The 26469-nt window shown below is 36.8% G+C and overlaps 1 protein-coding gene across 1 annotated transcript in view; it reads right to left on the reverse strand.

Moving 5' to 3' along the window:
• LOC150078573 (protocadherin-like wing polarity protein stan) overlaps positions 1-26469 on the reverse strand; it is a 570595-nt gene that overhangs the window by 347537 nt on the left and 196589 nt on the right. The window contains exons 9-10 of the mRNA XM_090384617.1: positions 12390-12493; positions 986-1150 (exon numbers count right to left, since the gene is read on the reverse strand). Coding sequence (XP_090240743.1) covers positions 986-1150; positions 12390-12493 — 269 coding nt within the window. The remainder of the gene's footprint in view (positions 1-985; positions 1151-12389; positions 12494-26469) is intronic.

Here is a 26469-nt window from a genome sequence, read left to right on the forward strand (position 1 = left end):
AATTCATTTGACTAAAGGAAAATTTTGCACAATGGTGCAACTCACAATTTCAATTTAGGTTGCTGAGTTCAAGCATCATTTATAACTGTGAAAATTTCTCCATGATTTAATTTACTATACAGCTCAATGAGATCCCTCTATGGTTCCTAGTTACCAAACTCTGTAGTAGCCTGCATATTCAAGTTTTTCCTCATATGAGTGCCCTTTTGCACATTTCATTAAGAAAATCACCTGTCTCTGGACCTTTTCATCAAAAGAAGTAAGTTTTTATGATAAATTTTTAATGATTTTTAAGAATTTTTTATGTTTTTTTCAATTTATCAATTGGTCAAATCGATCAAATGAAATTTTCAATTCAATTGATCAAATTGGATTTTGATTTTTGATATAAATTTCACTCTAATATTAGGCAATCAAGTCAAATTAAGAACATTAACATTTGAAAGAATTTATATACAAATTACAGGGGGGAGATGTTTACACAGAATTGCAGAAAGTTTTATTTTAGCCAGCAAGTTATAAATTACTAGAATAAGTTACTTACATAGGCGGTAGAGGCTGACAGTTTGTGGAAATTCAAAGGTCAGCTTTTCTACGGGAGGAGGGAAATGCAAAGGTTGTCTATTTCCTTTTCTTTTATTATTTATTAATTATTTATTTTATTTAATTTTTTATTATTATTATTTTACTTTTTTTTTTTTAGCTGGTGCAGCATAAGCCCCAGGCTTGCTTTACCATATGGCCATTCCTAATGTGAATAAGAAATTTCAATTTCATTTCTATACAAAATTTCAGTTTTCAAAACTTCGAAATCCACAAAAAACACTTACTCCTCAAAGCCCGCCACTATTCGAAATTCACTGCCAGGAACCAACACATTCTTGAGAAACTCATATGTAAAAGTAATTTGTAACAAACTTAAACAGTTTACAAATGAACTTTATCTAAAATCAAACAAATTATAAATCCACAGCACTTTTATTACCTATTTAAATCTACCAGTACATTGTCTAAGTGCAAATCCTTTATGCAACCCACAAAGTCTCTATTGTTAATCTGAAAATCATTTGGTAGAAGGGGAAGTCCCCCCACTTGTAATGGTCCTGTAAGATCCAAGAATCTATAACATGCCTGCATAAAATCTGAGCACCTAGGAAAACAGAATATATATAATTAGAAATAAAATGCAAAGTGGAAAATTCAGATCTGGTTATAAAAAGAAAGTGTACTTTTATATCTGCTTTTAAAATTATATTTTATGCATACTTTTTAAAAACGTTGCGTTAATATTCTATAAAATAAGTAATTTTTTCAATCTTTAAATGTAAATATTTATGAGAAAGCATGTAAAGAAGAGAACATTTTGATCCAATAAAAGCCATTAGCTGCACATATTTACAATAAATGAAGTGAAGTGATGTAGTTCTATAAACAAAAATTTGTGCAAAAAAAAGAATTTCCTTAATGGCATAAATTTATAATTAATACCAGTCAGAAAAAAGATCCATGGCCACAATGAACATGGCATTCAGAAAGTCCAGTTACCCCACCCATTACTGCAATAGTTATTTTGTGACATACAAATAAAGCTCAAATGTTTGGTCATTAAAAAGCCATGATAAGAAGTCAGTGTCAGTTCTAAGCAGCTCATATAAAATTTCAAAATAGGCTTTAATTAAATAGCCCAATAATAAATCAAAATAGGCTATAAAATTCCAGAATACAGTTATCCTTTTATTTGAAACCACTTGTTAGCAGAGTAAAATTTTGTTATGTACACAGAAAAATATTGCAGTATTCTTAATAAACATAAATAGATAATTCTTAATTTGTTAAACCTAATAACAAGAAGCTTCTTTTAATTCTGAATGTTGAAACTTTGCCTTCTATCAGAAAAAAATAAGTTTCATGAAAGTGTCGAAGTGGACAATGACACTTTTATTTCACATCTCACTGTGCAATACTATTAATTGCTAATGTGCCAGTAATATCTACTGCAACTAGGACATCAGGATATAAGCAATTATAACCACTTCTATTAGTGTCTGCAATTCTGACCAGATGTGATAGGAGGGAGTATATGATGAGCATCTTTTCAATCAATTTGGCCCTGGAGAGATTTTGCAAGGCTCATGGGGTAGAAATTTTTTCAGCGTGGTCTGTGCTTGTTAACAAGAGAGATTGTTTCTACAGCAATGGGATACACTTAAATAGAAAGGGTGCAAGGATATTTGCTGATGCTATCGAGGCAGTGTTAGGTGGGTCAGAAAACTGCTAGCTTGAGAGGATTCACAGACTAATAGATTAACGGTAGCCACAGGCCGAAGAGTTCGTGGAACAAGTAAATACATGGGTTGTGTTAGGGTAACTAAGAGTAAGAATAGGTGTACGTATGCTTGCATGTACACCAATGATAGGAGACTCTCCAACTCCTCCATTGCAATGTTTGCCATAACCGAACTAACTAGGGAACCCATGGCTGTACCGTGTATCTGCTGGTAAATGGAGTCACCAAGCGGCAAGATGCGCATTTGTGGGTCTACTGGATCCCATTGCCTTTTGGAGTCGCTACACGGATGATGTGTTTGTGATCATTCCCCGGGAGTTGGGCAACTGAATTTTGCATTCTGTCACCTTTCATTCCATTTACCATCAAGCTAGAGTCAGACAGAATACCCTTTCATACTTAGTCACCCTTGTCCAGTGCAAGGGCATGCATTTGAAGACAACAGTCTATCACAAGCCAATGCGTGTGCTGGCTGATTCACCAACTACCAGTCAGCACACGCATACAGCCATCTTCTCGGCACAGTGCGAGCCCTGCTAACCCATGCCTGGACCCACTCTAGTTCTGCAGAAGAGAGATGCACTGAAATTACTAGGGTTAAGACAGACTTTGCAAGGTGCTGCTACCTCACCTGTGCCCTAGATAGATGTGACCTACAGGCCCAAGACCATGTAGTGACCCACAGGACCATGTGTAGTAATGACTCTGCCTCGACCACATTTATCCCATTCTACCTAAACCTATCACAACAGATTTCTAGAATCTTAAAGGCTCATGGGATAAAGTGCTTACAACTCCCAGGCAGGAAGTTGCAATTCCTCATTTCAAGAGTTAAAACATCGCCCCCCCCCATTGCAGAGTGGATTAGTCTACCGTATTCCCTGCCGTGACTGCACTGGCTGTTACGTTGGGGAAATTGGCAGGAGTCTCAGTAATCGTGTTTCTGAACCTGAAAAAGCTATCCACTTTGTGGATGTAAAACACTCAGTCACAGCTGAGCACTTCTGGTTGACCCAGCGCGACACTGAGTCATGCCCCGATATCATGATTATTGATCGGTCCTGCCATCATCATCACCGCACCTGGGAACAGGAAGGAACTGTGAGAACCACAGGGAAAATACGAGCTTTTTCACAATAGGTTAAGGTATCAGGCAGGGCTGTATTTTGTCACCTCACCTTTTTAATCTTTATGGCAAAGGTACCATGTGTGTAGCTTTGGAAGATTTAGAGACTGCCATCAAAATTGGAGGATTGAAGATAAATAACCTTCATTATGCAGATGATGCTCTGCTAATTTGCAGTTCTAAGGATCATCTTAAAGAAACTCTGAGGAGAGTAGCATTAGCATTAGTAGAGGCATTTGTTGCAAGAAAGCAAGCTTATGCAGCATCAGCCAAAAAAAAAAAAAAAACACACTTCCACTTCACCCCTCTGTTCGTTCGAAATACCGGTCCGGCTGAGCATTAAACTTATTTAGGCTATCAACTTCCATGACAAGGGATGGAAGTCTGTTCCACCAACCAACCACCCGCTGGCTAAAGGCAAATTTCTGCACGTCTATCCTACATGTCTTTCCTCGATTTGAATTTATGCTCTCTCAGGTGATTATTCTGAGCAAGAGGAAGAATCCTATCAGCATTGAGCATGCTCAAACCATTCAAAGCTTTATACACCTCTATCAGATCACCTCGCTGGTGCCTAGTCTCCAGACACTGTAATTTGCAAAACTTAAGACTTTCTTCGTAAGAGCACCCCTTTGTTCCATTCACTAACCTTGTTGCCCTTCTCTGTACTCGTTCCAGCAGCTCTACATCCTTCTTGAAATGAGGCCTCCAGACCTGTATACAGTACTCTAGGTGTGGTCTGACCATTGCCTTATACAAGGGAATAATCACCTCCTTATCCCTGCTAGAAAAATTCCTATATATCATTGACAATACACTATGAGCTACTCTTGCAGCCCATCTGCACTGCTCAGAAAACTTCATATTTGCCTGCACAACTACCCCCAGGTCCCTTTCATTCTCTACCACTGTCAGTGTAGTACCACAGAGTTGATACGTTGCTCTGGGGTTGCTGTTTCCCATATGTAGTACTTTACATTCGTCAATGTTAAACTTCATTTGCCACCTCTCAGCCCATCTGCTCAACCTTTCCAGATCCTGTTTGCAACAGGATCTGGAAAGCCCATGTTACAAGCCCAGCTTCTTGAAGTTTGCTGACATATTTTTAAACTACATTCTTGTAGTCTGGTTACTTGTTGTTCCCTAAGAAGTCCTCAACAACAGACCTGAAGCTAATTCATGCCTATTTTTCTTTTTTATTCATAGTTTCCTCAAAATCTCAGTCCCTTATCAGTTTGAAAATTTGAAGTTCAACAAAAATACCCTTTTTTTAGCTTCTCTTCGATACTTGATGGGAATTTAGTACAAAGGTAGTTGAAGAATGGACCTTCCTGAGGTAAGGCGTTCACAAACGTTTCACCAAATACAGTTTGATGTGCACCATTTGATGTGCTAAAATTTTTTTAATTAAGTGCACAGTAACGTGTTAAGTGAACTTGGACAGAATTATCTGGTCATAAAATCAGACAAGTTTTTTGTAATTATTTCAATCTGCTTTAGAAAAATTCCAGGTAATGTGATATGTAGAATTAGAGGTTAATTGAATTTGGCTTTTACAAATAATAGGGAAGTAATCACTGTTGTGTAGATCAACTTAGCAGTGACCACTCCATATGCAGAGGGAGAGCATATTCAGATAGAGGGAGAGCATATTCAGCAGTCCAGTTATGCTATTTGTTATTTGGTTTTTTAGGAGCATTAGCAACTAAGGCCATATTGCTCCGGAGATATGTGGAAAGGTCAGGGAATGACTCCCTGACCTTTCCGCATCCTCCGTATTTGGTGGTCACGGGCTCGAATCCCGGTCTAATCAAGAAGCGTGTGCTACACACTGCTGCTCCTGCCCACCCAGCTACGGAGGCGACAGCAGTCCAGAGAAGAGGCAGTATCTGTTGGGAAATGGATATGCGATTGGGTGTTTCGCACCGGATCACATACCCTTATCCATTTTCCAACAGGTAAGTTGGTGATCATCAAATAATGATTCTATTAGGCAACCCCCCTGATATCTATAGGAAATCCGAAAAATGGATGATGGCCATTCATATCTCCCAAGGATATAAAGTGGATAGCTAAGTTGAATTATTGTACAATCAAGGTCAGTACATGGACATGAAAAACTTGATGGAATGCATATAGAAGCCAGTGTTAATATAATTTCAATAATAATACATACTGCCACTACTGCTAATATAATCTGAAGAGGTAGATCTGGAGAAGATATTACATCTAATCAGGATAGCAACTCCTCCATGAGATGGCAATTCTATACTTCTGTTATGTCTATAAATGATATAGTTCCGAAACATGGGAGATACTTGGGGGTTTTGGTAAGTTTCATGAAGACATACCCCAACAGGATCAAATTGTTCTATTAAATCTTCTGGCTTGTCTCAATTGCTAATCCTGTTTTTGTACGTTCTTCTTTGGGAAGAAAGACAGAGTAGCAATCATTCGTGTCATTTTCTGCAAGGAGCAGCAGCAGCAGAATGTGACTGTTTCTTGCCGCTAGCACTGTGCTTTGTTTTAGTCAGTTCCTGTAATACTGGCTCTTTATCAGGTGTTACATTTATCATGTTTATTTTCTCATCAATTGTGTTTAAGGAAATAACTAGCTTGGTGGAAGAGAGTATTGCTCTTGCCCATGTAGCAATGGAAACATTCAGAAAAACTGAGTAATCTGTTTGGCTAGCAGCTGTTCTGTAGCTTTTGAGAGTAACTGCATAAGCGCATGCAAACATATTGATAGGATTTATTTTCTTGCTTGAGAATATATTGCCTTGTTTTCAACAATGTATTTTTGGATTTTTTTTACCAAGTTTCCATAATTCACATGTCTTAGTGAAGACTGTATTTCCTTTATAATTTGGACTGACAGGGGAAGCAGCAGTAAATTCTGTTTGGCTATGTTCTTTGGATTCACAATGAGGATAGATTGCATCATTTCAGCATGTTTCTGGCAAATTGCCTGCATTTTCAAAATTTTTAACACCTGATAGAATTTCCCCCTAGTCTTCAGTCTCCCCCCCTACTCTGACTAATACACCAGCATATACCCCATGCAAGTAATCAAAATTAACGATTTCTAAATTGAAACCTGAACCACATTAACCTCTCCTGGCTTTTTCTAAACTTAAGTGTCCCCGTTTTTTTTTTTTTTAAAGGTCCTAGCCACCGAAATCTCAGGAATTAGGTGGCAGGACCTGCCAGAGTATATATAAGCTCTGGGTTCCCGGTCTGCCTCCACGGGCGTAAGTGGGGCAACATTGGGCCTCACAACAGGGGTCCAGCAGCTAAACAAGAACGGTACACGACACTAAACGATCCAAGACCCACACACTTTTAAATCTCTGGCATTTACAGCATACTGTAACACATCCCAATGTAAACTACGTGGAGAAAACCTCTAGTGCTGCTTGACCCTAAACACACTTACTTACCTGATAGGATTTGGTATATACAGACAGATTCAACATGAAAAATATCCTGCTTTAATTGGTGTAGTAGAACTGGGGTGCTGAAAGTAAGTATGATGCTCCATAAATGAATAAGGTTGCCGGCTTTTCTAGTCATAATGCATTCTGCTTCTACAACTCATTGGTCTCTAATCACCTGTACTATTTCTTCTTCTGAGATGATTAATAAATACCACTCCATTATAAGTCCCTTGGGACTGTTTAGGGTAGCTTGAGGAGTGAACTGTAACAGGAAGTCCAGCAAAGGCTGTTTGCTTTAATAACTGTTCCAACTGTCTCAAATTATACATTTCTATCAGAATATCCACAAATTGAAGTCTTTTAACCACTTTGGGAGAACCAGTAATTGCCTCAATACTTTTCTGTATGAAAAGCATGTTTATATTTTCTGTATGGTTATAGGTTTATATTTTCTGTATTCTTAGAGGTTTATATTTTCTGTATTCTTTATTATTATTATTTTTTTTTTTATTACTTTATTATTATTTTCTTAATTCAATGGGAACTCAACCTCTTAGAGGTTGAGTTCCCATTGAATTAATTATCAAGAAGGATGGAACTTCTTGTGAAAGAATCCTTTTTTATTCTTTTCAGTTGAGAAGTCTCATGGTCTTTGTCACTGGTTTCTAGATTAGAGCATGCTGACTCTATTAGTGGAAATGTCACAAAGTCCATTTTATACTCATTTTGGCCCTGAGGGTTGATTTTTCCAGTCAGGTTACCAGTCCAGCCATGGGGAGGCAGGAGTTATGCCACAAGTGCTATTAGGTTAGTTGGGTTATTAAATAAAAAAAAATAAAAAGGAAAGATGTCTTTCTTTCCTACTTGAAATGCTGAAATTGTTTAACCTTATAACTTAAATGAATGAAGTTTCACACAGAAGATAATTCCTTTCTAGGTAAAATGTTTTCAAAAATACTCAAATCGCTTGAACACAGAATCTTGGCACCTGGGACCTTTGTGATGAGGTCTTGAATATCCTTGTCCCCCTAGTATTTTTTCTAGGGGGACAAGAATATTCAAGGATAGCCAATACAAATAACAGTATTGTTCCCCATGGAGAGTCCCACTTACTCCAATCAATTAAGGGCAAATTGAAATTGCCCATGCTAACCCTTTCCATTTATGTGTAGAGGTTTTTGTCACAATCTTCTGATCTGTAGATTACTCTCTCTCTCTCTCTCTCTCTCTCTCTCTCTCTCTCTCTCTCATTATATCTTTGCTTCCAGAGAGGATAACCAGGTGTATACAGGGTGTTTCAGTTAAACGTTTCAGAACTTCTAAGAGGGGTAGGGTACATCCTGACAACTCGAAATCATATAGCAATGTGGGGTCGGAAATGCTTTCCTGAAGCGGTGTTGTACACAGAAGCACCATAAAGAAAAGAGACCGTAAGTGAGAAATCGTTTTAATAATACATGAAAAGAAGCAAAAGGTACATGGATTAAAGTAAGTGTTCGAAGTTTCTTCCACGGGCTACAATGCACGCCTCACATCTCCGACGCATGGACATCCGAACATTCTGGAATACTCCAGGCGAATTTCTTCGGCAGCTACTGCGATTCTTGCAACCAGCTCCTCAGCATTGTCAACAGGGGTGTCATAAACTAGCGATTTCATATGACCCCAGAAATAAAAATCAAGACATGATAGGTCGGGTGACCGAGCAGGCCAACGCACGAGACCACCACGTCCGATCCACTGTTGACCAAATGTGACATCCAGGTAGTTACGAACATCTCCGCTATAATGGGCAGGGGCTCCATCGTGTTGGAACCACATTGTCTTTGCGTCGATGCAGAAATCTGTTCATCTCTCAAAAGTTGTGGCAATACTTGCTGCAGAAAGATCAAGTAGATAGGTCCGGTTAGACGACACGGTAACAGGCAAGGTCCGATGAAGTGATCTCCCATAATACCGGCCCATTCATTGACCGAAAATCGAATCTGTGCTGCACGACGTCGCACGACGACTTCTGTGTACAATACCGCTTCAGGAAAGCATTTCCGACCCCACATTGCTATATGATTTCGAGTTGTCAGGATGTACCCTACCCCTCTTAGAAGTTCTGAAACGTTTAACTGAAATACCCTGTATAAGGACTTGAATGGGTTGATCAAGCTGAATGCTGATGGGATTCTTCCTCTTGCTCAGATTAAGAACCTGAGGGGGGCATAGATTCAAATTGAGGAAACATAGTTGTAGAATAGATGTGTGAAAATTGGCCTTTAGCCAGCAGGTGGCTGATTGGTGGAACAGACTTCTATCTTTTGTTGAGGAAGTTGATAGCCTAAATAAATTTAAGACTGAACTGGACAGGCATTTAGAATGAATGGAAGGGTGAAATGGGAGGTTTTTTTTTTTTTTTTTTGGCTGATGCTGCATAAGCTTGCTTTTTTGCCTCTACTAATGCTAATGCTAAACTGTTATAGAATATTTACCAAGATGGAATGGCTAGTAAAGCAAAGAAAAACAATGCAAGGTAGTGTTTGTAACATGCTGATCGGCCGTACATAACTAGCTAAGTATGTGATGTGAGCACTAATTTTCTTAGCAAAACTGAATCAAATTGAATTATCTACAGAGTTTAATAAAAGTTTTGCTATAACAATGTGTAAAAGGTTATTATCCTGGTTTGGTCTACAATATTTTAGAATGGTTATGAAAGAAGCAGTATTTGACAGTGAAAATTTCAAATGATTGAAAATATTTGGTATACTCTATCAATAGAGTTAACAATTAAATATCTGAATAATTCTGTTAAAAAAAAAGTGGAAATGTTTTTAAATTACCTGGTGATGCAAAACACTACAGAGCAAGTGACTTAAGAACTCGGTTAAAATAATTTGTATTTTCAGAGATTTTTTAAGTGATACTTTATGCTTGAGGAGACAACTTTGTCTCTTCTTCTGGCTAAGAGTAAGCAAAAGTGAATAAACTTGGTGAAGGATAAAAGAATATTCTTTAAACTTGCTGAAACAATTTTGACTTTTTTTTTTTTTTCAGTTATAATGAACAGTCTATCAATGCAAAAATTTAGAAATGCATAACAAGCATAGCGGAACCTTCATTCTTCTAAAATACAAAATAGAATTTCATCTGCTGGGACTATAAGACTTTAGGAATGAAATAAAGAACATGCATTTCAATTACTCCTAAATCCCACATTTGGCTGCTATGATGAGCTAGACCATAGAGGTAAAAGTAAACTGCAGCCATTATCTGCAAATCTGGCTGCAGATAATCTGCATTATCTGCAGCCAAATTGCAAGCCATTATCTTGATCAACCCATTCAACTGCAGGATGGAGGCCTCCTCAATGATTCATGTTGAGAGAAATGGACCACAATCTGCCACACATGTCCAGTGTGAGTTGGCAGATCAACCGCATTTAGCAGTCGGGGGGATTGAACCCCAGTCTATTCAAAGAGCATGTGCTACTCCACTCCCACTCCTGACCACTCGGCTACGAAATGTTAAAAAAAAACAAAAAAAAACCAGAGAATACTGCTCTTACGTTTATATATTATTTTTAAATTATGTACTCTACTCTTGATTTTTTAAGGAGTCTTTATGTGCTGTAACGGGGAAGACGAGGAATCTCGAAAGTCGCTCGTGCGCGACTTTTAGCTTCTATTTTTGATTAATTTAATTTAATTTAATTTAATTTAATTAGGCAACCATAGAATGGAAGGTGCACTTTCCTTTCTTAAAATTTTTTTTTATAGCCCATAACTTAGTTTTAAACCCATAATCCCTATAAGTTATTAAAATCCTATTACCACTATGTATGTGGTAAAACTCTCCACCAGCTAAGCGGATTACTATGAGGTGAGTGCCGAAAATTAAGCTAAGCTATATATACGATCTAATTATGTACTCTAGTAATTTGGAAAATAAACAATAAAAAATTACAGACTTAAAAAAAATAATCTATTTTTAATTTAGGCTGGATGAAGATATCGGAAGATTTTATCATTCTTGATTTTTGAAGCAGCTCACACATAAGATGTTTAAAATGTACAGCAAGCTAACATATACAGTGGATTCCGGTTATTTGTGTCACCGGTTAATCGGGGCAGCCATTTATTTGGGGCAAATCTTAAAAAACAGAACCCAATCGAGAAAATAGCCAGGGTTTACTTTGCTTAATTGGGCCAACATGCCATTTAATTGGGGCAGGAGACTGCAGCACTGGAGATTACCTTATGATTGTCTCCGATCATACAATGTGGTTCAGTCAGATTTCTGGAGGTGACAACCATAAAACAATAAAAACAATTAGCAGTCACCTGTTTATTGGGGTTTTCTGTTATTGAAATCTATCACAAATGGATAGTAAACTCGATCTTATTGAATTCGCGATAATATTGACAGCTGTAATTCTGTGGGTTATTATGGTGAAATGTGTTTACACTTTCATGGAATCTTCAATCATATAAAAAAATTAATTTTCAGAATCTTCTCTTCATTCCTATTTTTAAAGCTTCGTAACTTGTTACTTAGTTCTGACTTGTGCGTATTGTGTTACTTGCAATTTGTGTGTGTGCCGTGTTCTTTGTTATTGATTGCTTATCTTTTTACTATTTTAAATGTTAACCCCAATTTTGACATTTGTGTCAGTGACATTTCTGTTCACTGACACAAATGTCAGTGAACAGAAATGTCAACTAGTTAGTATGTACATATTACAGTATGTATTAATTATTCCGATTATCACGTATCATTTAATTTTTTAATTAAGGTAATAAAGGGTAAATTTGTGCTTAATATACTTTTACTTTTATAGCCTGTGGATAATATTCCTCCTATTTTTGCTAATTTTAATTGTTGTTTAATAGAATTAAAATTCAATTCACAAACATGATCACAATGACCGGTGCTTACTACACATCATATAGTGAACGGTAATTTACTATGGTGACTTCATCGTAACGTGATTTGATTGTACAGTGAACCAATTGTAAAGTGGGGGTCCATTGTATTTTTAACTTTTTTTTACGTGAAACTTCAGATAATTGGGGCAGCTGCTTAATTGGGCCAAAATGCACTAGTCTCGATGTGTCCCATCGGAATTGACTGTATTAATGAAATTGAGTTCTCACACAGTAATAGCTTCCAAAATCAGTATTCTGGATAAAATGAAATGTTATTAATGAATATGAAGAAATATAAATATGTGGAAGAACACTTTCATTTCATCACAACACAATATAGGTCACCTTACATCATGGTTAATAATCGGATTATGAAATTTCACAGGGATTATGAAAATAAGAACCCCCCATCACCATCTGTTTAAGCTTTTCTGTTTTATCATCTATTAACAACATCTACTATATTTTTAAAATAAAATTGATAACACTTCCAAATACCTTTTTCACACATAGCCACTAAAATATCTGCCTAACAACTGTAATTCAACTTTAACGATGTAAACATACAAATGATGGTACCATTCTATTAGCAATCATAAATCTAGCATATAATGTTACCTCACCTGGTTTCTAATAAATGAGTGACTGTACTGGCACAGTAATTACCATCTATCTTGTGTTTCAGGGCCAATCCAATATCACATCTGTCAATGCTCAGTGTTGCTGTCTGTAAGATAATAATAATAATGTACACAAGCACATTACATTTCAGGCACATTATATTTTTTTTTCTTCAATTAAATGAAATTTTTTTCTTTTTCTGTGATTAATAGAAATGAAAAGTAAATATAGTTATCTTTTCATCAATTAATTTCTAAGATTATAACTTTATACAACACTTAATAAAAATCTATAGTTTTACATTTGATTTAATTACAACAGTATATATTAAAATATTAATTACAAATTACTCTCCTCCTTTTTGATTTTTATAAAATTCAGTCTAGAGGCTATAAGGTGGCAGCCCCATCACTAGACTTACCCTGCAAAAGGCTGGTAACCTATCTGGGGGACATTCTAAATACTCGAAATAAGCTCAAGGGGAAAAAAACTGGAAAGATCTCAAGGGGTAACGACCTAGGCAATGGATATAGGACTACGATTAAGGAACCTAAAGTAGCAACTTGGAATGTTAGGGGAATAAATCACAAATTAGATGAATTGGCCATGGAACTAGAAAATAGAAATACTGACATAGCAGTCATTACCGAAACAAAAAGAAGAACAAAGGATCCAAAGAAATAGGTAACTTCATAATGATATACTTCGGCATACCAAGTGAACTGTGGGCATCGTCGGGAGTTGCTGTTATAATAAAGAAAGAATGGGAAAACAAAATATTAGACTACTCTTGGATATCACCCAGAATACTGAAATTAAGACTAAAAATTCTATCTTATACAATAACAATCATTGGCATCTACACACCAGTAGAAGGCAACATTGATGAAACTGCAGAATTTTATGACGAATTACAACAGATCATAGACCAAACTAACAAAAACGAGTATCTCATACTAGCAGGAGATTTTAATGCAAGGATTGGTGCTCAATCAGTAGACAAATGTATAGGATCAGAAGGCGAACCAGTGCCAACAATAATGGAAGATGCCCGATAGACTTCTGCATTTTTAATAAACTTAAAATTACAAATACTTTTTTCAAACACAAGAATATCCATAAATTCACATGGGAAGCAAGAAACACAAAGTCTATAATAGATTATATTATAATTAATGAAAATTTAAATGACAAAATTAGAAACACTGGAGTATTCAGAGGCAGTGAAATTAACGGTGACCACTACCTAGTAGAAAGCACTTTCAAAATAAAAAGAAATTATCTTAATAAAAAGAAGAAAATACCAACAAAAACTACTAAGAAATTAAAAATACATTTGTTGGAAGATGAAAGCACTAAATTCCTGTATGAAAGTCGATTGAAAGGTAAACTCAAATCAGATGAAAGTGATAATGTTGAGGAAATCTGGTCAAACACGAAAAAATCAATTCTGGGAGCTGCTGAAGAAAGTCTTGGATAAACCTATAAAAAATATAAACTGGCTAAGAACTTGGAATGAAGAATTGAAACAAACAATCAATGAGAAAAAAAAAGACCTATAAACTGTTCCTACAAACTAAAGACCTCCATGTACACATAAAATATAAAAAGCTTAGAGCAGAAGTCAGAAAACTAACCAGAAGAATCCAACGAGATGACGGGGATAAATTTGTTAAATATTTAGAACGTGATATCACGGGCCCACAGAAAAGAGGTTTTAAAATTTTTAAGAAATTACAACTAGACACAAATGATCAAATAAAAACCAACTCCATCTCCCAAGCAGAATGGAAGCAACACTATTCCAAACTATAGTATCACCTAGGCACTAGGTTATACCATAACCATAACTAGGGAATTGGAAGATGAATCTGTAGTAACCAAAGATGAAGAAAATATAACAATGGAAGAACTAGAGTTAATATTACAAAAATCAAAAAAGAGAAAAAGCCCAGGCATAGACAATTTGAATGTAGAACTATTTAAATATGGGGGCACCTTACTGAAAAATGCACTACTAAAATTATTTAACATCATATGGCATAAGCAACAGATACCCAAAGATTGGGAAACAGGAATAGTAATCAATTTACACAAAAAAGGCTCCAGAAATAACACTAACAACTACAGAGAGATAACACTGCTGTCAACTGCTGCAAAGCTATACTCTAATATACTAAAGAATAAACTTAATAAATACAGTGAACAATTCTTAGAAGAAGAACAATATGGGTTCAGAAAAGGGAGAAGCACAATAGATGCCATTTTCTCACTACAACAAATTTTGGAGAAAAGAAGAGAATTCAATCTACCAACATTTCTGCTATTTATTGATTATGAAAAAGCATATGACAATGTAAACTGGGAAAAACTTTGGCAGATTCTACGTGAAGAAAATATCCCAACCTAACTCCGGAAAGCGATCCAAGGCCTATATAAAAACTCAAAAGTCTGTATAAAATATTCTAATGGCCAACTATCAGACCTAATTAACACCAATAAAGGAGTCAAAAAAGGATGTGGACTATCACCAAATTTATTTAATATCTACATCAATCAAATTCTTAAAGAATGGAAACAAACAATTAACAACGGAATACAATTGAACAACAGGAATAAAATCCAAACTATATCTGCTGATGAACAAGTTATAATTGCAAAATTTGAAGATGAACTACAGACAGCAGCAAATGAACTTAATAAAATAGGTAAAAAGTACGAGATGAAAATCTCCACCTCAAAAATGAAATCAATGGGATTATGTGGAAAAAACATACAAAGAGTCAAAATTGTTATTGATGATAAAATAATAGAACAAATATCTGACTTCACCTATTTGGGAAATTTAATATCAAATGAAGGGAAAGACATCCACACTAAACTACAAAAATATAATAAAATGAATGGAACGATTAAACGCCACTTCGGGAAAACAAATGACAACTGAAACAAAATTACGACTGCATAACATCACTTCAAAACCAGTCCTAGCCCTCTTCTACAGCTGTGAGGCTTGGGTCATAAATAAGAAAGATGCACACAAACTAGAAGCAGCACAAATGAGATTTTTAAGACCATTATTAGGCTTTACAAGACTTTACCACCAAAGAAATTTAGATATCCATGAGAAATTAAAAGTAGAAGGTATCAGGAAAAATGGATCAGTCACATAGAAAGAATGAACCCAGACTGGATCCCAAAATTAGCCTTTAACTACAAACCTACAGGAAAGAGAGATGTTGGTTGAACAAGACAACGATGGCGAGATCAAGACCACCTCCAAGAGCTACAACGGAACAGGTCTTAAAAGACCTAAGCCGGACAAAGTTCATGATGATGATGATGATAAAATTTGTTCAAGAACATCTTCTCACCAAAGGGAGTTGAATGTGCCCTCAAAGTCAACAAATACCACTGGAGTATGAGATGAACCAGTCTCAAAAATTTCCCAAGAGCATCTTCAGTAGTACCACTTCCAGGGGTGAAACCAAATTATTTATTATTATTATTAGCCATATGGTGCAAGGAAAATTGATTGTAACAGTACCATTTATTGTCAATAACTTCATCAGTCTGAAAGTAAACATTCATAAACCTACCCCAGCACAGCCCAGGCAATAGGTCTATAAGACCGTGGGGAGCTAAGGAGTTTACCAGGTTTCTGAATGATCTTTAACAATGTAAACTTACAAAAAATGGGAAACAAAACCTGAAGAAGACACTTATTATACAACTGAATCAAAATATCTAGACAGATTGAAAAAGGCTTAATAATAAATTCACCTTCAATAGCATTGACACTGTTGTTGTTGTTATTTGGTTTTTAGGAGCATTAGCAACTAAGGCCATATTGCTCCGGGAATATGCAGTGGTCATTCCCTGACCTTTCTGCATCCTCCATATTTGGTGGTGACAGGCTCAAACCCCGGTCTAATCAAGAAGCATGTGCTAAGCACTGCTGCTTCTTCCCACCTGGCTATGGAGGCGCCACATTGACATTAATTGGGATGGATTTTTGAAACAGCTGCTTTGACATTATCATAAGTAAAAATTTTGGAAGTTTTGTTGTCTGATTTTCTGATGTAAAGGGCTATAGAAGTAGTAAAATCATAAGGAAAAAGTGTCCAAAAACTATTCACGGTGTCATGCCAAGAAAGAGTTTTCAGTATTTCAAATTACAGAGTCTGGAGACTAGGCACCGGCGAGGTGATCTGATAGAGGTGTATAAGGCTTTGAATGGTTTGAGCATGCTCAATGCCAATGGGATTCTTCATCTTTCTCAGAATAATCACCTCGAGGGCATAAATTCAAATTGAGGAAGGACGGATGTCGGATAGATGTGCGGAAATTTGCCTTTGGCCAGCGGGTGGTTGGTTGGTGGAACCGACTTCCATCACTTGTTGTTGAAGTTGATAGCCTAAACAAATTTAAAGCTCAACTGGACAGGTATTTCGAATGAACGGAGGGGTGAAATGGGAGAGGGGTTTTTTTTTTTTTTTTTTTTGGCTGATGCTGAATAAGCTTGCTTTCTTGCATCATATGCCTCTACTAATGCTAATGCTAATGCTAGTATCACAATATTAGTATTAATAATAATGTACATATGGTGCAAGGAATTCTAAGACTTATGCTGCGCCAGTCAAAAAAAAAAGTAAAATAATATTAATAATAATAAAATTAAATTAAATAAATAATTAATAAATAATAAAAGAAAGCGAAATAGGCAACCTATGCATTTTCCTCCTTCAGTAAGTAACTATCTAGCTGACTTTTAAATTTGCGCAAACTGTCAGCCTCAACCACCAATGTAGGTAACTTATTCCAGTAATTTATAACTCGCTGGGTAAAATATAACTTCCTGCAAACCAGTCTAAACATCTCCCCATGTAAAATGAATTTACGGCCCTCTCTAGTTCTAGAATCATTTAAAACCATGAAAATTTCATTATCATTCATTGTACTTTTGCCTCTCAAGTTTTGCCGTAAACATCTCTAACAAGTCTCCTCTAAGGTGCCCAGTTACCAAGCTGTGCAACCCACTTATTTAAAATCTTTCCTCATATGGACACCATTTTGCCAACCTCACCTGGTGAGTTACCCAACTTTGGACCCTTTCAAAAAGCTCAATGTCATTTTTAGATGAGGTCTCCACACTTGAACACAGTATTCCAAGTGTGGTCTAACAATAGCCGTATATAATGTAATTATGACATCCTTATCTCTACTAGAATTTGTTCAATAAATCATCAACAGGACACCATAGGCCTTCTTTACAACCTGTCTACAATGATTGGAGAACTTCATGTCTGACCATATCATAACTCCCAGGTCCCTTTCTTTCACTACTGACTTTAGTTCAACTCCACCAAGTGTATAAGTTATTTTGGGGTTAACATTCCCCAGGTGTAAGACATTGCATTTTGTTGAATTAAAGCATAACTTTAATTCAACAAAAAATTAAAGCATTTCAAAAAAAAAAAAAAAAAAGCATTTCAATATCCCAAAGGGATATTGAAATGCTTTTTTCAATTTTAATATCGACGATTTCAATATCCTAAAGGGATATTGAAATCATCGACTATTCATGTCGACAGTTGAAGCACTGCACATAGCTACCAATAATAGTACAGGTCGACCATCACTAATCTGGTTCCACTGCTAATTCAGACACAATTTCTGCGAACGTAATTTCAAATTTCCCAGGTTGGCACACCGACCTGCCACTACTGTTTTGGTGCCATTGGTTGCAGCATCAGCTGTTGGCGTGAACTCATAAACACTGGCAAGCTATTCCCACTTGTTTTTCTGCATTTATTATTATAACCTGCTCACATTTAGCCCCACCCATGTTCCAATGCATAAAGGAAGTGCCTCTCGTGGTGTAAAGCGCAAACACCGTACATTGTCCATAACAGATAAAGTTGAACTTCTAAAAAAACTCGACAGCAGTGTGTCCTGTGAGGTTTAACTGTGCTTAATTGTAAATTCCAGCAATTTCTCTCAGTTCCTCTTATTTTAGTAACTTTATTTTAGCCATTCCTTTTTAGATTTTTTTTTTTTTTTTTTTTTACAACACACTTGTACAAACTTGAGGAAAAACACAACACAATATGATGGATAATCCAGTGCGCTAATGAACTTGTTTTCACAAAGTTGCGAAGTTTGAGAGTTTATTTTATCGCAATTAGTTTTATTGCAGTGCTCGCCGCGCATGCAATAAACTAATCACAAACGACCTTCATATGTATGCCGTAATAGCGTCGCAAATATGTGGCCGACACGGCTTCTCAAGAAATAAAATAACCTACTGGGCCACATCAGTCACACATATGAGACATAAAAAAAGACTCTTTGTTTTTGATATTTTAACGGAAAAAACGACAACACTGACTTTACAATATTTATTTTAGAATTAGTAATCAAATTATTTGCTAAATATTTTTTGGCCCTTGGGGAATTTTTTTCTTAAACTAGCTTGGCAGTCAACGTGTTTTAACACGTTGTCTGTTGGGTAAACTGTATGTGCTAAAATAACCACCAGTGATCCGGCAAACTCACTAATCTGGCACCCCCAGGTCCCAATGCTGCCGGATTAGTGATGGTCGACCTGTACTATGAATTGCACAAGGGGAGTGCACTTACACCCTCTTATCGAATTTACTGTATTGCAGTGTAATGAGCACTGGCGGTCATCACGTGTACGTAATTCTAATTAACAGAATTACGTACATGTGACAGAATTATGTACCAGACTCATGATGCACGATTGTGCCCAGCTGACTTTTGCTATTGTAACCATCAATATATACTGAAGTACACCATTCACTGACTAGCTGATGAAGAGGCACTTCATCTCGAAAGCTTCTATGTATTTTAATGCTTTATTATATTATATTTTAACACTTTTATCTTATTGTGTTTTAATGCTTTTTATCTTATTTTATCTCTATTTTATCTTATGTATATATCATTTATTTATTTTAATAAATTTATTTTAACCAGTTAGTTGGTCATCGCAAGAAATTTGGATGATATGCAACCTGACACGCAAGGCCTGTTTTCTAATGTCCATTTAATGTATGGCCCTTATGTGTATGGCGTTACTGTCAGTTTGCAGAAATTGTTTATGTCTGAAGCCTGTAATAGACAACATTTAAGCTTTGCACATTGGTGCAAAGACCATTGTATTATTCCCAGGGGTTTTAGATTCGAGGAACCATTCTCCTGTGACCGTATGATACATGCCTGCTTTGATTTGAAAACGTTGGAAATCTGGATTGATAGTGTTCGTCAAGAATTAAAAAGGATCATCATGAACAAATCCAGGCTCATGCAAGAATTAAGAGGTTTGGTCCCTCCTCCTATATTTTATATGGTGGTTCATGTTTTGTGTTCCCAAGCTATGCATGTGACTGAAGCATATTGTGTACATTCAGCAGAATAAATTTAACATTTTATTATGAGAAGCATATACCACATATGAGAGATAACTCGCAGTTTGTTTTGAACTTGAGTAGTAAATAATTATCCAAGGAGCAACATGATCTCTTGACCCTCAGCATGAAGTTTGCGGTCCTTCCTTGTAAACCTCCCATCACACATTTGGCTATGGGTGTGGAAGCATCTCTCGACAAGCTACCTGAAGAGACTGCTAACTTAATTTGCTTTAAAACAGCTTCTATTTTGTAACACATCCAGCCTATCACTAATAACCTCAGACGATGTCAATGGGAAGCTCTTTCTTCTTTATGCAAAGACAGCACTAGTGTAATCTTGCCTGCAGATAAGGGGCGCCGCACTGTTGTCCTATATATTCATAAGTTCCTATATATTCGGATCATATTCCTATATATTCGGAGTATATTCATAAAGCCCACGCCCTATTACAGGATCGGGAAGTTTATGAAACTGTGCAAGACTCCCCAGTGAAAGTGTTGGAGAAGTTGGAATCTAAAGTTAATAAACTTGTGAATTCTTGGTTTTTAGCTAATAAGATTACAAAAAACATCTGCTGGAAGCTTCATGTGACAGGTTGTCAACTCCCGCAGTTTTATGGACTTCCAAAGATCCATAAACCTGATATTCATTTATGGCCCATTGTTTCTTATTGTCATACATCTACGTATCAACTTTCTAATCGTGTTGCCAAGTTATTAGCACCCCTTGTTGGGAAAACTGTTTACACCATTTCCAGTAGTATGCATTTTCTGCATATTATTAAAGATTTTACTATTTCTGAGAGCAAGGTTATGGTCTCTTTTAATGTGGTTTCTCTGTTCACTTCTGTTCATGTACAACAGGCTATTGCCTGTGCGAGACTTCATTTGAGCAAGGATACCACATTGGGAGACAGAACCTCGCTCTCTACAGATGATATTTGTACTGCTTTCAATCTGTGTTTAACGGGGGGGCGTGATCATGTTCAATGCCCTCTGTTAGGCCAAATATAGGGCACAACTTAGTCCTATAGTCCTATAGCAAGTTCATCCATGGCAATATTGGCCTATCATGGCCAATATCGCCATGGATGAACTTGGAGATTTTCTTGAACTTACTATTCCTATCACTCTCTGGTGTCGTTATGTTGATGATATCTTCACAATATTATATTTTAACATTTCTATCATATTGTATTTTAACGCTTTTATCTTATTTTATCTCTGTTTTATCTTATGTATATATCATTTATTTATTTTAACTAGTCAGTTGGTTGTCAAAGAAATTTGGATGATATGCAAACCAATGTGCAAGGCCTGTTTTCGAAAACATAACTGCCACGTTTCTGACCATCCCTGAAGTCTATCTAGGTCACTCTGAAGGAGCTCTGCTTAGTGGTGATATTAACTACTCTACCAATCTTTACATCATCTACAAATTTAGACATCATGCCCTCTATCCCTTCATTGATGTTATTTAAGAAAATTAAAAGCAATGGTGGTGGTTCCAATACTGATCCTTGGGAAACCGCACTTCTTACATTTCAAAACCATGCTGTGTACCCTTCAGAATTCCATTTCTAACTAAATGATCCTGAATTCAAACCTTGATCATTGCCTCCATGATTTTCCCTTTTACTGAAGTTAGACTAACTGGTCGGTAATTTTCCACTACATTCTCAGAACCACCTTTATATATTGACAATACATTGGCATTTTTCCAATCCAACAGAATCTCTCCTGAGTCCAGTGATGCTCTCATAATTAACCTTAATATTTCAATACACTCACTTGCTGCCTTCCTTAAAATTATGGGGTATATGCCATCAATCCGAGGAGCCTTACTTGATTATAGGCTTAAATAATCATGTGAAATTTCAATATCACTAATTACATATTTTTCAACTTCACTCCTATAATTACCCATTGACAGCAAGGGTTTTTCTTCTGTAAATATCGATGCAAAGTAACTGTTGAGTTAATCTGCAACATTAGCTGGGTATCTAATACTATCCCAAATCCATTACATAAGGGTCTGATCTGATTCGTTCTTCTCTTCTTTGCATTTATATATGTGAAGAATTCCTTATCTCCACTCTTTGCTTTTTTGCCAGGCTAACCTTTTCGGTGGCACTGTTTCAGATCAATTTGTAGCTGCTATAGGCTTCAGTACTTTTTATTGCTCTGTAACTTTTCCATGCCATCTTTTTCTGCTCAAATAATCTGGCAACTTCATTATTCATCCAATTTGGAACCCTCCTCGTGGAGTATTTTTTTAATACTATATAAGCATTCAAGGCTCTGTGATTAAAGTTTTAAAGGTATACCATAATTCAATTGTATTTGCTCTCTTTTATATATTGACCGAGTTAATAGAGGCCATGAAACACCTTAAGGCATCATAATTTTCCTAAAATTATAACCCATTCCTTTGCCTTTAACTACTGCTACCTCTCTCTCTCTCTTCATCATCCAGTGTAGAACTCCATGATCACTTCCTGCTACTGGTTCCTGTACTGTCAGCCATATTATGTCATCTGGTTCATGGGTGATGATGAGGTCTAGAATATTCTTTTTCCCTAGTATTTTCCCTGACATGTTGATACAAATAACAATGATCTAGTAGATTTAAAAATTTTGTCCCCATTGTAGAGTTTCCTTCCCATTTGCTCCAATCAATTAGAGACAAATTATAATCATCCATAATAAGACATTCATGCTTACTTGCCCATTCCATTGGCATGTAAGGCTCTCATCACAATCTTCATAATCACCTGGCCTGTAGATTACTCCCACCCTGATTATACCTTTGCTTCCAATATCTCACACCATGAATAGCAGAAGACTACTATAAAGTATTATCTAAGGAGCAAGAGAATGATTCCAGCAGTGGGGAAGATAGATCACAAATTAGCAACACATACATCATACCGGATATCCTTCCTGATGAGGTAGAATATGCATTGAAGAAAATTAAGAATCAGAAAGCCCTGGGAGAAGATGAAGTTACTATACAGTTGTTAAAATTGGGAGGAAGAGATATGACAAAGAAACTGGCAACTCTTCACAAAATACATTCCACCTAAGCAGTGGAATAATGCAATCATAATTTCGATGCATAAGAAAGGAGATAAATCAGAAATCGGAAATTATAGACCAATTAGCATGTTGTCCCACAGCTACAAGTTATTCCCAAGGGTCATTACTATCAGATTAGAAACAATACTTTATGACAAATCAACCAAAAGAGCAAGCTGGCTTTAGCAGGATTCTCAACTATGGATCACCTTCACATAATATCGCAGCTAATGGAGAAAGCAAATGAATATAAAACACCATTATTATTATTATTATTATTATCCATAGAGTGCAAGGAAGCCCGAAGCTTATGCTACACCAGCCAAAAAAAAAAAAAAATTCTGAATTACCCTGAGAGAAAGAGATAGAGAAAACAAGAGTCGGAAGTAGAAGGGAATCACCAAGAAAGAGAATAATGATGATATCCAGCTCAGGACCCTGAGTGTGCCAAGCCCATACTCACCAGATGTGAGCCACTGGGGTTAATATGCCTGGCATTTGTGGATTATGAAAAGGCATTTGACTCCATACAGCATAAGGCAATGTTTCGGGCACTGGAAAGACAAGGCATAGATACCCCATACATTATGATTTTGAAGAAAATATATGAAAATGCTTCCTCCTTTATTCGACTAGACAAAGACAGTGGCAAATTTAAAATTGAGAAATGAGTTCGACAAGGGGACACAATATTCTGAAGTCGTTCACTGCTGCCCTTGAGGAAGCTTTCAGAAGATTAGACTGGTTGCAGAAAGGAGTCAATGTGAATAGAGAGTACCTAAACCATTTATGATTTGCAGATGACATTGTGGTCATAAATCATGATCCCAAATAATTAGAGAAAAATCTAAAATGCATTAAGGGCTTATGCTACCTCCTTAATTTAAACAATGCCACTTTTGCAAAAATTATTTGCAACAAATAGAAACTGAGACAATCAAGACAGTGTCTGCGGAGATGGGGCAAACCCCCGGTGCTGTCAGACAACCATACAGATTCTATACTAGCAGGCAAAACGTGATTCTATACTAGCATGCACGATGAAAGCTTTCCTGAATCCAGGAAAGCTTTCATCGTGCTCAGGCTGCTTTTAATAAGAAGCATGACCCCACCACCCCTTCTATCTGCCCTATCTATCCTTCCTAAATACATTGTACATACCATACTAAAACTCATCATCCCCTATTTCTGGGTGGCACCACATTTCCATAAACCCTATTATGTCAGCATTACTGGTTCTAACCAGCAGATCGAATTCATTCATTTATTTGACAACACTTCTGACTTTACTGTAAAGACAATCAAGTGTTCTAATTCAGAATTAGCTAAACTCTAATTCAGAGTTTAGCTGTGTACTAATATGATGCATTTGCACTAATTTGTACGTAGAGGAAAATCTTAATCAGTTATGCAGAATTAGTAAGGATTTCGGTCTAAAGATGAATATGGCTAAAACAAAAGTAAAAAAAAAAGGTAAAGTGCAGCCATTATCAACCCACTGCAGGATGGAAGCCTCCTCAACAATTCATGCTGAGGGAAATGGACCATAATCTGCCATGCTGGTCCAGTGCGGGTTGGCAGATCGACCGTATTCAGCAGTCAGGGACTTGAACCCCGGTCTACTCAAAGAGCGTGTGCTACTGCACTCCCACCCCTGACCACTCGGCTATGGAGGCCATCTCCGTAGCCGAGTGATCAGGAGCGGGAAAACAAAAGTATTGGTGAACAAGTATGCCACAGAAATGGATAATCATTGAAGGAGCAGTAATTGAAAAGGTAGATTCATATACTTATCTGGTACACGTCATTAGCTGTAATAATGATAAATGACTGGAAGTCAAGAGAAGAATAAATTTTGAATAGATAGCATTCAGGAAATATAGTCACATACTGAGGAGCAATATCCCAATTTGTCTGAAACGTAAAATAATGAACCAATGAATACTCTGCACCACGAATTATAGAAGTGAAAATTATGCATTCAAAAAAAGAATGAAACAGAAGCTGAAAACTACACAGTGAAGAATGGAATGAATTATATTAGGAATCAGACTTTTAGATAAGAAAAGAAACACATGGATTAGCCAGGAAATATAAATAAAGGATATTCTTATCCAAACTAAAGAACTGAAATGGACTTGGGCAGGACACACAGCTTGAAGACAAGATAACAGATGGACTAAGAAAATAACAGAATGGTACCCAAGAGGAGCTAAAAGAAAACCTGGAAGACAATAATGGAGATGAATAGATGAAATTCACGAGTTCATGAATAATAAATGGATGGCCATTGCACAAAATAGAAGGAACTGGAAAGTTGCTGGAGAGTTGCTGGAGAGGCCATCCTGCAGTGGATTGAAAATGGCTAATGATGATGATCTCACACCATACACAATGACAAAGACATTCTGCGGCTTTGCTGCCAACACGCCATTGTCGATCTGAACTGGGTACTCTAACCTGGTTCCCTTTAAAACCCCATCCCCAGACAGTGGGGGAGACGGATCTCTGTCTCCTCTCCTCCCTGCCTACCCCTATACTTCGCCTGGTGGGCTCGTCTCCACTGACCTCTTTGGGGATGCCTACTCTATCATCCCTATTCTTCTATCTGTTTCCCCCCAGTCTTCAGTCCTTCCCCCCTCTCTCACTAAATCGACCAAGGTACACCCTTAACAATGCCGTCAAATTCTAATCAACATCTAAATTCCACCGGTTTCATCTAAATCTCTAAGACAACAAACACTATTAGCTTTTATCTAGTGTATAGCCTCATGTCTAAATTTAATAACATCAAAATTTTGCCCGACCTATTAACCCTTTAACACATCTCTGTAGCGTTCAACCCCAACCAGCGATTTCCTAACAGCAATCCCATTAAGCACTAATGTCAAATGTGTATTTTTTTATTTTATTTTTTTTTTTAGGCCCTAAAAACTAACCACTGAAATTCCAGGAAACTAGGTGGCAGGACCTGCCAGAGCAATTTGTTGTGATACTGGATACACCCGGCTAGCCTCCACGTGGCAGGGTATGGGCAACGTCAGGCCTCAGTTCGGGCCTGGTGGCCAATAAGCTGGTCAAACAATGGGCACAACATATCACACTGCACAGACACGGCCCACAAACTTTCAATTCTCTGGCTTAACAGTGTACTGTCCTTGATATAGCGAAACACACGCGGAGTTGGGAGAAATCCCAGGTGCCTTTTGACATGAATATACCTTATACCATGCAGATTCATGGAGTGGTCTTTGATTCAAAATTAACTTGTTTACTTGGTGAAGAAAGTGAGAAATTATGCAGGTATGATTACCAGAATCAGTCGTGCAGACTGGGGGCTCAAAAGAAAGACCCTGGCAATCATATACCGTGCAATGTTCCTACCTGTTAATAGTGAAATTATAGTAATCTTATGATACCGTGATGAATCTGACTAAAAAATGATTAGCAAATGCTTAAAAAATGGTACTCACCTTGTATAAATCTGCAATAAATTTATTGGTAGATGGTGGCTAAATTTAGGTTGGAAGATGCATTAAAAAGAACTAAGGTGGGGGAATGGGGTGAA

The sequence above is a fragment of the Mastigoproctus giganteus genome, chromosome 11, assembly GCF_048544385.1.
Source record: "Mastigoproctus giganteus isolate SK-2022 chromosome 11, ASM4854438v1, whole genome shotgun sequence".
NCBI classification, from domain to species: domain Eukaryota; kingdom Metazoa; phylum Arthropoda; class Arachnida; order Uropygi; family Thelyphonidae; genus Mastigoproctus; species Mastigoproctus giganteus.